Below are 13,808 nucleotides of genomic sequence, written 5' to 3' on the forward strand. Positions count from 1 at the left end.
CCCAATATTTAACTATGGTTAAGAGTAAAAGAGCAAATCCAACTCAATACTTAACCATGGTCAAGGGTAAAAGAGTGGTTGAGTTAGGGTTAACAAAAATAGGGAAATAGCCACGAGACACATAGCCCATACCACCTTATTTATAATTATATATATATGTATTTTAAATAGTTTGTGACATTTGTTAATTGAGAAAGGCAGTCTAGGTTTTGGGGTTTTGACAAAAAGTCCAGTTTTGGGGGATTCATTTTGATTTGGGTAAGAAAAGAGGGGCATAAAAAGAAAAAAAATTGGGGTTGGAGGTCTGCCCATGGTGGCTCTGTGATTCAAATTCCCATCAATCAGCCTACCTTTTATATAGGTAATTTTACTCTTCACTCAGTCTGGGTTATGCTCAATTTATGATTCTTTATAAATTGATCACTGATTATAGGGTTCTTTTAGACATACTTATTGTAATCTTTGATTGGTTAGTTTTATGCTGGTGATTGTTTCAGCTAAGCTAGGAAGTTGATATACCCAGATCCATAGTTTTGATTTCTATTTATTTTTCTGTGTATGTATCTTTTTTTCTGTGTAAACGCCACCTCAGTGGTCTTTGATGGGGTTCACTGAACGAAATGGTACTTGGAACTGGGGTTCTATTTGTAATTTCTTTTAAGATTTAATAATTTCTTTCTGAATTAGTTATCTGAATGTTTAGTTATATATGTAAGTGGTTAGAAGAAGTTTGCCGTTGTACATCTGATTGGACTTGTTTGTTATTGGAGTTATGGTCTTTCTATGTTAAAGCTTGTTCAAATTTGAGAGACATGTATATATTATCACTGTTTGCTCCTCCTTGGTTTTTGTTTTAAGCGGTTTCCTCATTATTGTTTTTTATGTATTTGCCTGCTGTGAAGTAGGGTTTTTGATATGAAAAGGCGCAGGATTGGTAGAATTAAGTACTGGAGTCATTGATTTTTGTGGGTGGCCTTTTTGTATCAAGATCAAGAAGCAACGAAAATAGGTGACAAATTATCAGAAGGTTAATGGAGTGCAATAAAGATGAGGCCACCAGGGCAAAGGAGATTGCTGAGAAGAAGTTCACTGCAAAGGATATTGCAGGAGCAAAGAAATTTGCTATGAAGGCCCATAATTTGTATCCTGGGCTTGAGGGTATTCCTCAGATGTTAGCAACACTGGATGTATATGTTTCTGCAGAGAACAAAATAAATGGGGAGGCAGATTGGTATGGGATACTTGGTGTAAATCCACAAGCTGATGATGAAACGGTGAGAAAACAATATAGGAAGTTGGCTCTCCAGCTTCATCCCGATAAGAATAAGTCTGTAGGAGCGGATGGGGCATTTAAACTTATTTCAGAGGCATGGAGTTTGTTGTCTGATAAGGCTAAGAGAGTAGCATATGATAGTAAGAGGAATGGAAAGGTTTTTCAAAAGGTTTCAACTACCAGTGGGAGTACATCAGCACCACCCGGGGCAAATGGTTTTTGCAATTTTACAAAACCTAGTAGAAAGGCCCAAAAGAGTACCCCTCGGACAGGTCATTCTTCAACTCCTGCTTCATCTCATAAGTCCAAACCTAATACCTTCTGGACCGTGTGCCATCGATGCAAGATGCAGTATGAGTATCTCAGAGTTTATCTCAATCATAATCTCTTATGCCCTAATTGCCATGAGCCATTTTTGGCGGTAGAAACAGCTCCACCTCCTTCAAACAGTTCTAAAACCCCGTGGAACTTTACACAGCAGCGGCAGAGCTCAAATCATCAGGCAGGTAGTAAAAATTCTGTTAATACAGCAAGGAATAGTGCTGCATCCCCAAATGTGGGAGTAGGGGGATTTAACAGTCCCGATTCTCATAACCAAACAAACTTCCAGTGGGGTCCATTCTCGGGGACAGGTGGTGCTTCAACTGCTGCTCAGGCTGCTAGTGTGGTTCAACAGGCATATGAGAAAGTGAGGAGAGAACGTGGAGAGGCACAGGCATCCACAAAAAGGGAGGAGGCCCTGCGGAGAAAGCAAAATGCCTCTAAAAGGACTAGCAGTGCTCATCCTGGGCAATCCACTTCTGCAAAGAGAAAAAAAAGCATGGATGACCTTGGTGCTGGCAACAATGGGAGTAATGTTGCTAATCAAATGGGTATGGGAAATGGAGGAGCTGATGCAGCTAATTTATCTGGATCTAAACAGTGTATTTTTCAAACAGTTAGGGTTAATGGAATTACTAGGCCCAACAATATAAAGGAAGTATCCCAGCTTGATATTCAAAATTTGTTGATGGAGAAGGCTAAGACAGAAATTCGCAAAAAGTTAAATGAATGGAAATCTGGTACAGCCACTAAAATTGCATTGAAAGATGAGGGCAATGGAACTGAGAAAGGAGAAAAACCTTTGGTAAACAATGAAACAAATGACCGAAACAAGTCTCGTGAATCAATTGATGAAAAAAATGGAATTCTTAGAAGATCTTTTGCCAATGCAAATGCAGAAACCGTGGAAACATTGTCCATAAATGTCCCAGATCCAGATTTCCATGATTTTGACAAGGACCGAACAGAAAGGTCATTTGGAGATAACCAGGTATGGGCTGCTTATGACGGTGACGATGGGATGCCGAGATACTATGCTATGATTCACAGTGTGATTTCTATGAATCCGTTTAGGATGCGGATCAGTTGGCTTAATTCAAGAACTAACAGTGAGCTGGGCCCACTAAACTGGGTGGCTTCTGGTTTCTCCAAAACATGTGGAGATTTCAGAGTGGGCAGATATGAGATCAGTAACTCACTCAATTCCTTTTCGCATAAGGTCAAGTGGTCAAAAGGTCCGCGTGGGGCCATTCGTATATTTCCCAGGAAGGGGGATGTCTGGGCTCTCTACAGAAACTGGTCCCCGGACTGGAATGAGCTGACAGCCGATGAAGTTATACACAAGTATGACATGGTGGAAGTACTTGAAGACTATGATGAAGAGCTTGGTGTGACCGTTACTCCACTTGTAAAGGTTGCTGGTTTTAAGACTGTGTTTCATCAGCATCTGGACCCTAGAGAAGTCAGGAGGATTCCAAGAGAAGAGATGTTTCGGTTCTCTCATCATGTGCCTTCATACTTGCTTACAGGTCAAGAGGCTCCAAATGCTCCGAAGGGTTGCAGAGAGCTGGACCCAGCAGCCACACCAGTGGACCTTCTTCAGGTGATAATTGATGTTAAGGAAGACGAGGTTTTGGAGAAGGAGGAAACAGTTAAGGAAGTAAATACTGTGGATTGTGCTGATAAAGCTACAAAAGAAGAGACGGTAAAGGATTTGGAAAATGCTAGGGAAGTAGAGAATGCTAATTCCAAAGATAACTTGGAAGTAGAAATTATAGAAGATAGTGAAGAAACTGACAGAAGTGGGAGATTGCAAGCTGTTGAACAGACGGTTAGTTGAGTTCTGGATTATTTGGTATGATGTGAATAGAATTCATTGACTGGTTATATTGGAAACTGAATTATCATTTTTGAGCATCCACAACTGCTTAACAATGTGCTGAAGTTTACATGACATCATGCTGATGAACTTGAAGATATTTTAGTGGTGAACTTCGTGGAAGAATTTGAGCAGCTACAAGGCAGAAGCTATCGACAATGTATTTCATGCCAAAGGGAACTCCTTTCAATTGTTTGGCAGGTGAGGGTTGTTTGTACCAAAGCAAGAGCTCCCATATGCTTCGAAGAACTTCTCTTTGTCGGGTGGAACTTGTGTTAATACATGGCTTGCTCACCAGTGAGCTCTAACTCTCTCTCTGTCATGCTACGTTGCTTTTATCTGTTCAATTTTCTTTTTCTTATATTTGACTCTTACCAAATTGCATGCTTCTTCGTCCTTGTTTGTAGAGCTGTAATGTTGCTAGTTCTGATTATAGATCAAATACTCTTATAACATTGTAGACCATGAGTTCATCTTAGTTTATGATCGAATCATATGTCTATGAATTAGTATATTACGTTACTGTAAAAGTCCTGCAAGAAGCAAGATAGTAAGGTAGCATTGTTACCCATGTTGTGAACTTTATGCACCACTTTTGCTTGCCCTGCAACAAAATTTGATTACTGAATCTTAGTTAAAACCTCTCAAAAGATTGTTCTATGTCAGCACTCAGGCTTCCCCTCTCAATTTTCAATTGTGGTTACAGAATCAGCTGAGTTTGCTTTCTGCAAAGAGAGATGAGTTGGACATAGAACAGGTGATGAATGTTCAAATCTTGTTATGAACTTGTATATTTGTTTTGTTTGGGGGGGGTGGGGGGGGTGGGAGGCGCGAGGCGGGGGAAAGTGTGCCTTAATAAGCAGGAGTTTCATGTTCCTGTTTACTTTTTTCATTAAGCTGACTGATCTACTTCAACTTGACAGATTTTATGCGTAACACAAAATTGGTTTTATTAACAGACTTGTACTAGTCTGTTGGAGCCTTTAAAAAGAGCTTGATATTATTTCAGCTCCTTTGTACAAACCGTATGAGACACATTCTTGTTCTCCAAAAAGTCATGTCTTAGATTACAATCTTTAAGAAACGTTTGGTTATTTAAAAACGTTTTCAATCAGGGTGTAATTGTATGATCATGTAACTTTTAGAAACTGTGTAGAACATGGCAATGTGGAACCGTGTCAATTCAATTGTGCCGGCCAGTGGCCACCCACCACACCAAACGCGTGAATGGATTGAGTATAAAGTATAAACGTTCGTGCCAACCACTCCTTCCCGTATTTTGCGAGTGTTAATTGATTTTACCTTATTCTAATTTCTTTTAAAAATATAATTAATTTGTTTAAAATAAGTAACTTTGACATCTATCTCAACTTTTACTAAATTGATAAAAATCATATAATAAAAATCCGGAAATAAAAGATAAAAAATCTGGAAACAAAAGATAATAGCAAATTAACCACCCCAGGTGGAGTGATAGGAATCGTGTGTATTACTCAAGAGATATGGGGTGGTCATTAAATGATTTACCTAGTTATTAACTTTAGGGTTTTGAAGGATTAGTAGAAATGCACGTAAATTGGTCGAATATCTCCGGTCACAAAAAAAAAAAAAAACTTTAAGACTTCGAAGAATTAGTCAAAATATGCATAAATTGACTTGAATATCCCGTCATCAAAAATAAAAGACACCCCTATTCAACAAAAAAAAAAAAAAAGATAAAATAAAATAAAAGCAAATCTGCAAATATTTAGGTTGAAATTGAGAAGAAGTCAATTTTTTTTTTTTTTAAATATTGTTTTACGTATACCAAATACAATATGACCAATTCTGATATTAACCGAAAGATTAAAAAAAGAAAATTAATAAAAACTACCAAGAGTTGAATTAAAGTACACGCAAATTTGGATAAATATACGACCCCAAAGTCGGACACTTGCTACAACTCTATTTGCATGAATCTGCCAATAGTTTTATGACGGGTGTCCCATATTACGTGGTATTGCCAATCACAATGAAGGCTGTGGGCGAGATGCCCGGGGACACTATCATTATTTAGCTTGAGCTATTTGATATATAAAGCAATTTCACGAGACAGAAAAGGGGAGCGAGTCGCAAGATCTATCGAAGTTTAGTAGCCGGAAGGTTTAAGAGAAGGAATCGCCTGCAAAATCTCTCACGCTTTCTTTCTTACTACAACCTTTTCCGGCTCCCAAATCTCCCTTTAATCATGGTAATTGTTCGCCGTTGATCTGTTTTGGTTCTTTCCTTTCTGATTGTTGATCTGATCTGTATTTATGTAATTTTTTTTTTCATCTTGTTGATAGATAAAAAAAAAAAAAATTTATTTATTTCTTTCTATTCTGACATCGAGATGATTATACTCATAATTTCCAAATTTTGATGATATGTTTTTGGGTTGAAACGCAGAAACATGGCTGCTTTCAGCAATTTCGTTAGATCTATAGTTGTAGGTTCGATTTGATAACAGTATTACTAGTTGCATGCGACCTTGGCTATCTAATTTTCACTCATGAATCTTTATCTTTTTTTCTTTTTTCTTTTTTTTTGAAAAAAAATATTAAGAATGGAATTTTTATTTGAAAAAAAATATTAAGAATGGAATTTTTATTTGCAATGCAGGTAATAGGGTTGGAACTGACTAATATTATCTGATATTATCTAATCGTAGTTTTTTTTTCCATTGGAATTGAATTGTGTCATGTGCTGTTTGTGTAGACAACGTCAAAGCGTCTTGCTGTTAGGAAGGTGGACAAATTTGAGAAGAATATCACAAAGAGAGGCGCTGTGCCCGAAACCACCACTAAAAAGGGCAAGGATTATCCTGTTGGCCCTGTTCTGCTTGGGTTCTTCGTATTTGTCGTCATTGGATCATGTAAGTCTGTTCCCCATATTTGCTTTTGCTTTGGGCTTAAATCTCTATAGTATAGATCATACACATCAAGGATATGTTTTAGTGTAATTTGACTTAATTTGTTTTTTTCAAAATGATGGTGTATCTTCCATCCGTTGCTGGTTTTATTTGTAGAATATTGAGTATTCACGTTGCACATTTTCATCTGGACTTTTCTAGGTATTGATAGTACTCAAGAAGTGAACATCATATAGCATTAAAACTGTGGCTTCTGATAGGAAGTTCAAGTGGAAATGGACTGAAAAGAATTTAGAAAATCACATCTTCCCTTTGCTTTTTCTAGAATGAATCTGGAGTTTGCTCATATTTTGTTAAACAATTAGGGGTTTGGTTAGTTACCAAATTTGGCAGTAACCCCACTTTTATGGTGTACTAATGTTTATTTCTCTGCAACAGCTCTTTTCCAGATCATCAGGACAGCAACAAGCGGAGGGATGGCATAAACTATTAACTTATATTGAGAAATGGCAGTGAATGGTCGTTAGTGTTATGTCATTTATTTATCCTTTTAATGTGTAGGAAAATAGATGATACCTTTAGAAGAACCCGTTTTTACTTGTATTGTGATTTGTGAAGTACCTGAATTTTGAATAATAAAATGAACTTTGTTATTTAATCCATTCTAATTTTCATTGTTCATATAAGATTCACCCATCATTTTACTTTATACAAGGTCATATTCGGACGGTCACTTTGTAGGAAAGACTTGAGTAATATTTTGACACAAGCACTTGGTTAGAAAGACTTTGTATGGTGTAATATTGTTCTTTTACTTATTGATGGTATCCAATCTCTCCTTTTGTATTTAATTAGAAAACGTAATTGCAAAATTTGCTGCAACAAATTGATTTTAACTTATTGGCTAAAAATATGTCATCTATTCCAGCACTAGGATATGCAATCATTTTTTATGGACAATTCTAGAAATTCCTAAGTTTGTTAATTTAATAAATACTCCAATATATAAAAATATGTAAAATGACAAAAAGACTCTCACCACCTGCAGTGCTAGAATTCGGCCACCATCGTCGAAATCTGGTTAGAAAATTGCATAATCACACATACCGGCCGGATCTAGTCGGCATGACATCGTTATGGCCTTTTTCGGCCAGATCTACCACGGATTTAGCCGGAAAAGGCCAGATCTACGGCCATATGTGGCCGTCGACGGTCAGAAAAGGCCAAAGAAGGCCATCTTTGGCTGTCAATGACGGTCAAGATTTGTTCATCGTTGACCGTCAAATCTGGCCTTTTTCCGACCAGATCCACTGTGGATCTGACTGGAAAAGGCTAGAGGCAAATTCTAGCTACCACTAATGGTGGTTGCCAGAATCTGACAAGTATGGGTCATGGGTGTATTTTTGTTAATTTTTAAACTTTTTTTTAGGGGGTATTTAATAAAATTAATAACCTTATGGGGTCTAAAAATAATTAAAAAATAAGATAATATTTTTAGAATAATGTGTCATACATTATTTGAAGAATAAGATTGAAAATATGAGCAAAAATAATAAGTCAAACGCACCCATATTTCCATCATAACCATGTGCTTCTTGCCCGACCAATGTTGAGGTATCAAATAAAATATATTTTTTCAACTTGGAGATTTTATTGAATTTGGGATGATTATCGTTTAAAATTTTATTCATTACAATTCGTTATCCTCGACCAAAAAGCAAAAATCAACAGAAACTTTAATGTTATCCTGAATCATAAATCATCAAAGAACTTTATCGTTATCCTGACCTGAACCATAAATCATCCAAAGCTTTTCCTCAAAATAATTCGTCGTTATACTAAATCAAATCATCCTACTTTATGGCGCCTAATCCGTTATTACCAAACATTACTCCGGTTTTGGTGACTTCCTTTTTATCTAAAGTCTGAAGTTGTCAGATCCCGAAATACCTACTGGCCAGAGTCTCCTTTTCCAGAAACTTCTCAGGAGTCAAAGCATTATGGCATCCGAAGATACATAGAAACACAAGCATCAGCCTCTTCTCTTCCTTAAATCTCACTCGACTGTAAATATTTTAAACATGAAGTATCCTTAAACTTAAAGTCTCCTTAAATTAAAGTTATTCATCCACAAGTTTGTACAGGGAAAAAAAAAAAAGGTCCTATCAGCATACATCCCATTGTTTCCGATTACTTTGAAAGCTTGCAGCCATTCAGGCATAAAACAAATTCCAGATGGAAAAAAAAAAACTCATCTCTGACATGCTATTGCCGCCAGAAACAGAAACAAAAGCTCAACTAAGCAGTTGAAGTGAGGCAAGGATGAAAGGCAGTACCGCAAGCAATCCACTGCCTCTTTCTGCCACGGGGCACCACACATCCAGGAACCTTTTGCCATTCCCTGCTCATCACATTGTAAGTAACTAGTCGATTCATTTGTCTCGATCTTAATGACAGCATGAGCAAACCTCTGTTGCCCAGGCATGTCATCCTAACGTGCTTCCCATAAAAGTCCAAGCACCATATGTTTGGCATTCTGTCAACCTCCTTCCACAAGAGAGTCATCTTCTGCAGCTCCCATATGCACACGCATGTGGCAGCATTCTTTGTAAGCAAACCCACAAGCAGAATCCGGCCCCCACACTCCGCAAGTGTGTGGTCACTTAAATGAAGCGGGGCTGGGATTATGAACTGCTTCCATACACCAGTAACCATATCGTAGGACACTATCCCTTCAGGGTCTGATCTCATGAAATAAAGTGTGTCATCAAGTGAAACTGCTTGTGATCGGAAGTTAAGTGATAGTGGGAGCCTCATATATGAAGGCATGCTTCCCGGTCGTGTCCATGAGTTCTTCATGGAGTCATAAATTTCATACTCTCCATCACACCCCACCCATAAGATCTTGTAGCCACAGCTTGTGGAATTTCCATTGAGAGTCATCCCCACAGCAACACGGGACCAGACCTTAACTGACCTAGAAGGCAACTCTTTGAAAGACTGATTGAGAGGGTTGCATACATAGAAGTTCCTATGACCAATGTCAAGAAAACACACTAGGCCCCCTGCCGAAGCAACTGGCAAAATGATCATCTTTTTGGGTAGAGAGGAAATGGTGGGATGGTGCCATTTCTTCAGGGAAGGATCATACATGGCTCCAGAATTCACATTTTCGTGAGTGATGGTGTAAAACCAGGGATGGGCTGGCGGAACCTCAGCACAATGCTGAGAGAAACTTTGAGAGTTCAGTAAGGAATACCATTTCTTGCAAACTGAGCGGAAGCGGAAAAATGTATCAATAGGAAGTCTTGAAATGACAGCTTCGAAAAGGTCTTCCGGGAACTCTTTCCAAATTTCTTGTTCCATAACCTCTGATGCATCAGTTGTTCCAGGTAATTTTCCTCGGTTCCGCTCCTTTCGAGATTTCTTGGTAGGTGGTGGTTTGAAAGTTTCCAACATCTTACAACTTCCAGATTTTCCAGCCGCCATCACAAGAGGATAATAATCATTCTCCGAACTGTCGTCGATATTGGGGAAGCACCATCTGTACAAAAATTAATAAAAGGTTATTCCCCTATTCCCAATTAGGGTAGTGTGCAGTAGTCTTTATTTGTTATTTCTCATGTAGATACCAAATACAGTACAGTAAAACAACTAGACAAACATGTAGGCACATCAATTAAACACGTTTAAATTTTAGCCAATTTGTGAAAGAGACCACCCTGAACCATCAGATTTAGAAGATTAAAGGTCAAGCATATATGTTATTATCTTTAAAAAGATATCCATCAAATCATCAGTTTAATAATTAAATCAAGTCTGCTATGTCTATAAGTCACCATCTTGTTCATTAACACTAGCAGTAGATCTACTTCGTTCACAATTCCTCCATTAGCCCAGCAAACCACAAATTTTGCAACATAAAGACACAGTCTTGAATTATTCTAGAAAAGGCTGAACATTTGCTCAGGCATTATTTGTAATATCAATTGAGAATTAAGCTAAACCCATAGTCCAGGAGTTGATCAAAACCTGCACATTTAGACATCACTCAGAAGATGTTTAGTAATCAAATTATGAAATGGTATGCCTTCTATAGGGCAGTCCATCATACACATTAATTATGAAAAATGTATTGAGAACTCACTAGTAAATTCATCAAATATAATGATAAAAAAATCACAGTGTTTCTCGCGCAACATTAAGAAGTTTCAGGCTCACTTCAGATATAGGATTCATGAAGAATCTGGTTAATGCAAGGCAACCAGTTTACTAAGTACCCACAACTGGTTTATACAACACATTGCTAGAAAATCAGCATCGATTTTCAAAAAGGCCAGTGTAAGTGGTGTACATAGCATTTTAAATAAAATTCATCCTGGCAATACCACCAAGTCATCTGCAAATAAGATCCTGATTTAACCTAACCACCCCCCCTTCTCTCCCTTTTCTTTATTTCCTAACCTATTTCATCCAACTCTCAACTATTCTCCAAAGATACCAACTTTAAAAAGGGCAAATTACTATAGGCAGGTATTCTCTATTAACCAAAACACCCAGGTCAAGCAAAAGTATCATATAAAAAGATTTAAAGAGACCCAGTCTAGAACTAAAACCATGGTCTTTAAAAGAAATATATTCTCAAACTTAATTCGATCAGGAAGGAAGCTCAATACTGTACTTAAGTCAAGATTAATCTTGCATTCATAAAATCTCCCCCTGGAAACTTGGTGAAAATTGTGCTGGTCCATTCATATAAATCATGCCCAAAAGAAGCCGTTTTAAGTAACTCTGGAGGTGGACAATAACCACCACTCCCAGACACTGCTTTCACACGAGTCTGCATGTTTGACTTTAGCCATGATGTCAGCAAAATGTCAAAAATTGGAATTACTTGAATATGTAAATGCACAAACACAAAGTGTTGTAACTCTAAGACGTGCTATATCAAATAAATCCTAATAATCATGAACTTAGGCCACTTCATTAATAGCAATGTTACAAAAAAAGAATGCCGACAAGAACCAGTGAAGAGTGTCTAAACTTTCAGTTATAACAAGATAGCAAGTACGTTATCCATAATAGTAATCAAAGTTTTCTGTCATACAAATTAGTTCGAACATTATATTGCATGCTGAAAAACAAATTATTACCTAAAATAGCCCATAAGAAAATAAATTATTTTCTCCTGAGAATGTTCAAGTCAGCCATAGTAAAATCAATTGCAACTAAAAAGGTCAGAAATAAATATTATTTCAAAACCGTCATTTTCCTCTAATCCAAAAAATTCTCAATGTTTTGCATTGAGTTAAGAACTAGTAACTATTGCTGCACCATACAACCTTTTGTAATAAAAAAAGCCGCGGATATTAAATCTCAAGTATGTAATCCCGAGGAGAAATGACCATTTCAAATCCTTGTCGGAAACAAGGTCAAAGTATTCAACCGACCCCTTCACATTTCTTTAAAACCATCATTATGGCCCGTGTAATTATTTACATGCACTGAAAATTTACATGACTGCCTACATTCTTATACTTCTAAGGACATCTCCAACCTTGAAGCCATGTGCATAGAAAAACACAGTGGTCCTCGTAATATTGTCTTGGATGGTGACAAAGCTAGAGTATGCATAATGTATAGTCAAAGGCACATGCCAAATTTCAATGGGGAAACCGACCATACTCTATATCTTGACTAACATGAATGCAAACGTATAGGTAATTAGGTATACTGGCAAACTAAGGATGAGAAGGCAGAGAAAGAATCTTGTACTCAAAATTGTCCTAATTCATTGACCATAAAACTAAAACGGACCTACCAAAAACAAATAAGTGTTTATCACAAAAAAAAAACGTATGGATCAAACCTATATTGAAGTTTAGGCGCAGACCAAAATTGAGGCACTCTTGACATATATCCACATAATCCAGTTCTAAAGTAAAGCTCAATGGGGCCCACTGGATTTGTTCTAAATACGCAAATTACAGTAGCTCAATGGTACACCTGAGATAGAGCAGCTAAATTTTTACAGACGATGTAATTTTCTCCTCCATTCTTTTTATACTTTTTTGCCTTTAATTCTCTTTTTCTGTTTTGTTTCAAGGATGATTAGGTTTGGTGTACATGCTTAACTAAGTACTAACAGTTACAGCTGAAATTTTATACCCAAAAACATTAAAAACCTGACAGAAAATAGGCACATGAGATTTCATTTGCAATCTACCATAACAACAACGTGCAAAGAATATTTTACATCTATTAACCAATTCAAAATAGGCAACCACTGGCAAGTTAAAGTTGTGCCACAATCCAACAGAAGGGAAGATAAATTACTCAAATTAAAAGTATATAAATAGAAAGAAAATCAGTAACCAAACCATAACAAATGTAAAATATAACGAGAAAAACTGCCAGAAATCAGTTAATTAACACTAATCAAGAATGGCATACGTCTCGTCCCAGAAAACAACAAAACTTGAAACTCTCCAACACACTCACCTAACTTACGAACCTAAAACTGCCGAACATAATTAGCCAAAAAATAAGCAGATTTTCTTTTCAAAAAAAAAAAAAAAAAAAATTAAATGAAAAATCAGTCACAAAGCGTGAAAGTAAGGAAATTGAAGAATTGAGAGAGATCTAGAAAACAAAAGAGGTAGAGAATAAACCGGTTAAGGTGGTGGTGGTGGTCTTGTTCTTGCTGAGAATAGTGAAAATAGAGGTAATGAGGAAGATGATTGTTGTTATTTTGAGGAGGAAATGAACCGTAAAGTTGGAGAAGTTCTTGAAGCTGACCGATGAGCTGCCTAAGCATGGCCAGCTCTTCCATGCCCCAGTACCAGACCCGACTCAGGCCTGAACTGACCCGACTCACCTCTCCTCTCCAAACCGAAAAAAAACCCACCCTCTTTTCTCTCGTCTTTCTCTTTCTTTTTTTCTTTCACGCTTCGTGTTCTCTCTCTCTTATGGGTGGCTTCTTTACCCACTCGTCTTTTTCCACGTCAGCTGGCCCATTACCATCATTTCTTGTTATTTTTCTTACCCGCACGCTACTTTGTCTTTGTAATAATTCCCGCTGATATTTACGGGCGCCTAATTTTATTTTCCCCTAATTACCCCCTAATTATAATATAAATTATTTTTCTAATTACAAAAAATGATAATGAGCTGCACCAATTATTATTTATTATTATTATTATTATAAGTTAATTTAAATTCCGAAATAAAAAAGATAAATTGGGAGTTAATAGTGAAGGGTATTACAGTAAAAAACGCAAAATGGTCGCACTGGGGTATATGAATATGATTCCCTCTACAAAGTGGAATATTTACCGGACCAGGAATTCCACGTGTGTGAACGCGGGTTTATTATGGTCAAGCAAGAAGACCAAATGACCTTTTGAGTTTTGAATCAAATTAACTTTACAAGAATCAACGGCTGC

The 13,808-nt window shown here is 37.1% G+C and overlaps 3 protein-coding genes across 5 annotated transcripts; 2 read left to right on the top strand and 1 right to left on the bottom strand.

The window, feature by feature from the left end:
- The first annotated feature begins 188 nt into the window (after nucleotides 1-188).
- On the top strand, nucleotides 189-4,058 carry LOC116131251. Of its 2 annotated transcripts, none has more exons than XM_031416913.1 (2): nucleotides 189-361; nucleotides 903-4,058. In XM_031416913.1, the coding sequence occupies exon 2, from the start codon at nucleotides 1,032-1,034 to the stop codon at nucleotides 3,432-3,434; it is 2,403 nt and encodes an 800-aa protein (XP_031272773.1). In that variant the 5' UTR covers nucleotides 189-361; nucleotides 903-1,031; the 3' UTR covers nucleotides 3,435-4,058. The 2 variants fall into 2 exon arrangements, with proteins under 2 accessions (XP_031272773.1, XP_031272771.1); XM_031416911.1 differs by having other exon boundaries at nucleotides 906-4,058.
- Nucleotides 4,059-5,545: 1,487 nt separating this feature from the next.
- Nucleotides 5,546-7,025, top strand: LOC116131290 (stress-associated endoplasmic reticulum protein 2). Its single transcript, XM_031416952.1, has 3 exons — nucleotides 5,546-5,703; nucleotides 6,210-6,366; nucleotides 6,802-7,025. The coding sequence occupies exons 1-3, from the start codon at nucleotides 5,701-5,703 to the stop codon at nucleotides 6,846-6,848; spliced, it is 207 nt and encodes a 68-aa protein (XP_031272812.1). The 5' UTR covers nucleotides 5,546-5,700; the 3' UTR covers nucleotides 6,849-7,025.
- A 1,425-nt stretch (nucleotides 7,026-8,450) lies between these two features.
- On the bottom strand, nucleotides 8,451-13,315 carry LOC116131237 (F-box only protein 6). 2 transcript variants are annotated; one of them, XM_031416882.1, is made up of 2 exons: nucleotides 13,035-13,315; nucleotides 8,451-9,907 (listed from the first exon to the last, which is right to left on the bottom strand). In XM_031416882.1, exons 1-2 carry the CDS (start codon nucleotides 13,193-13,195, stop codon nucleotides 8,662-8,664), a joined length of 1,407 nt encoding a protein of 468 aa, XP_031272742.1. In that variant the 5' UTR covers nucleotides 13,196-13,315; the 3' UTR covers nucleotides 8,451-8,661. The 2 variants fall into 2 exon arrangements, with proteins under 2 accessions (XP_031272742.1, XP_031272743.1); XM_031416883.1 differs by lacking the exon at nucleotides 13,035-13,315 and adding an exon at nucleotides 11,045-12,935.
- Between the last annotated feature and the right edge of the window lie 493 nt (nucleotides 13,316-13,808).

This window comes from Pistacia vera, unplaced genomic scaffold (genome assembly GCF_008641045.1).
Source record: "Pistacia vera cultivar Batoury unplaced genomic scaffold, PisVer_v2 Contig230, whole genome shotgun sequence".
Taxonomy (NCBI): Eukaryota; Viridiplantae; Streptophyta; class Magnoliopsida; order Sapindales; family Anacardiaceae; genus Pistacia; species Pistacia vera.

Excerpts from the sequence above, each read along its gene's own strand:
- LOC116131251 (XM_031416913.1), top strand. The coding sequence starts at position 1,032 with ATGGAGTGCAATAAAGATGAGGCCACCAGGGCAAAGGAGATTGCTGAG.
- LOC116131237 (XM_031416882.1), bottom strand. The coding sequence starts at position 13,195 with ATGGAAGAGCTGGCCATGCTTAGGCAGCTCATCGGTCAGCTTCAAGAA. Across the intron at positions 9,908-13,034 it reads CACCACCACCACCTTAACCG|ATGGTGCTTCCCCAATATCG; the intron begins GTTTATTCTCTA and ends ATTTTTGTACAG.
- LOC116131290 (XM_031416952.1), top strand. Across the intron at positions 6,367-6,801 it reads ATTTGTCGTCATTGGATCAT|CTCTTTTCCAGATCATCAGG; the intron begins GTAAGTCTGTTC and ends TCTCTGCAACAG.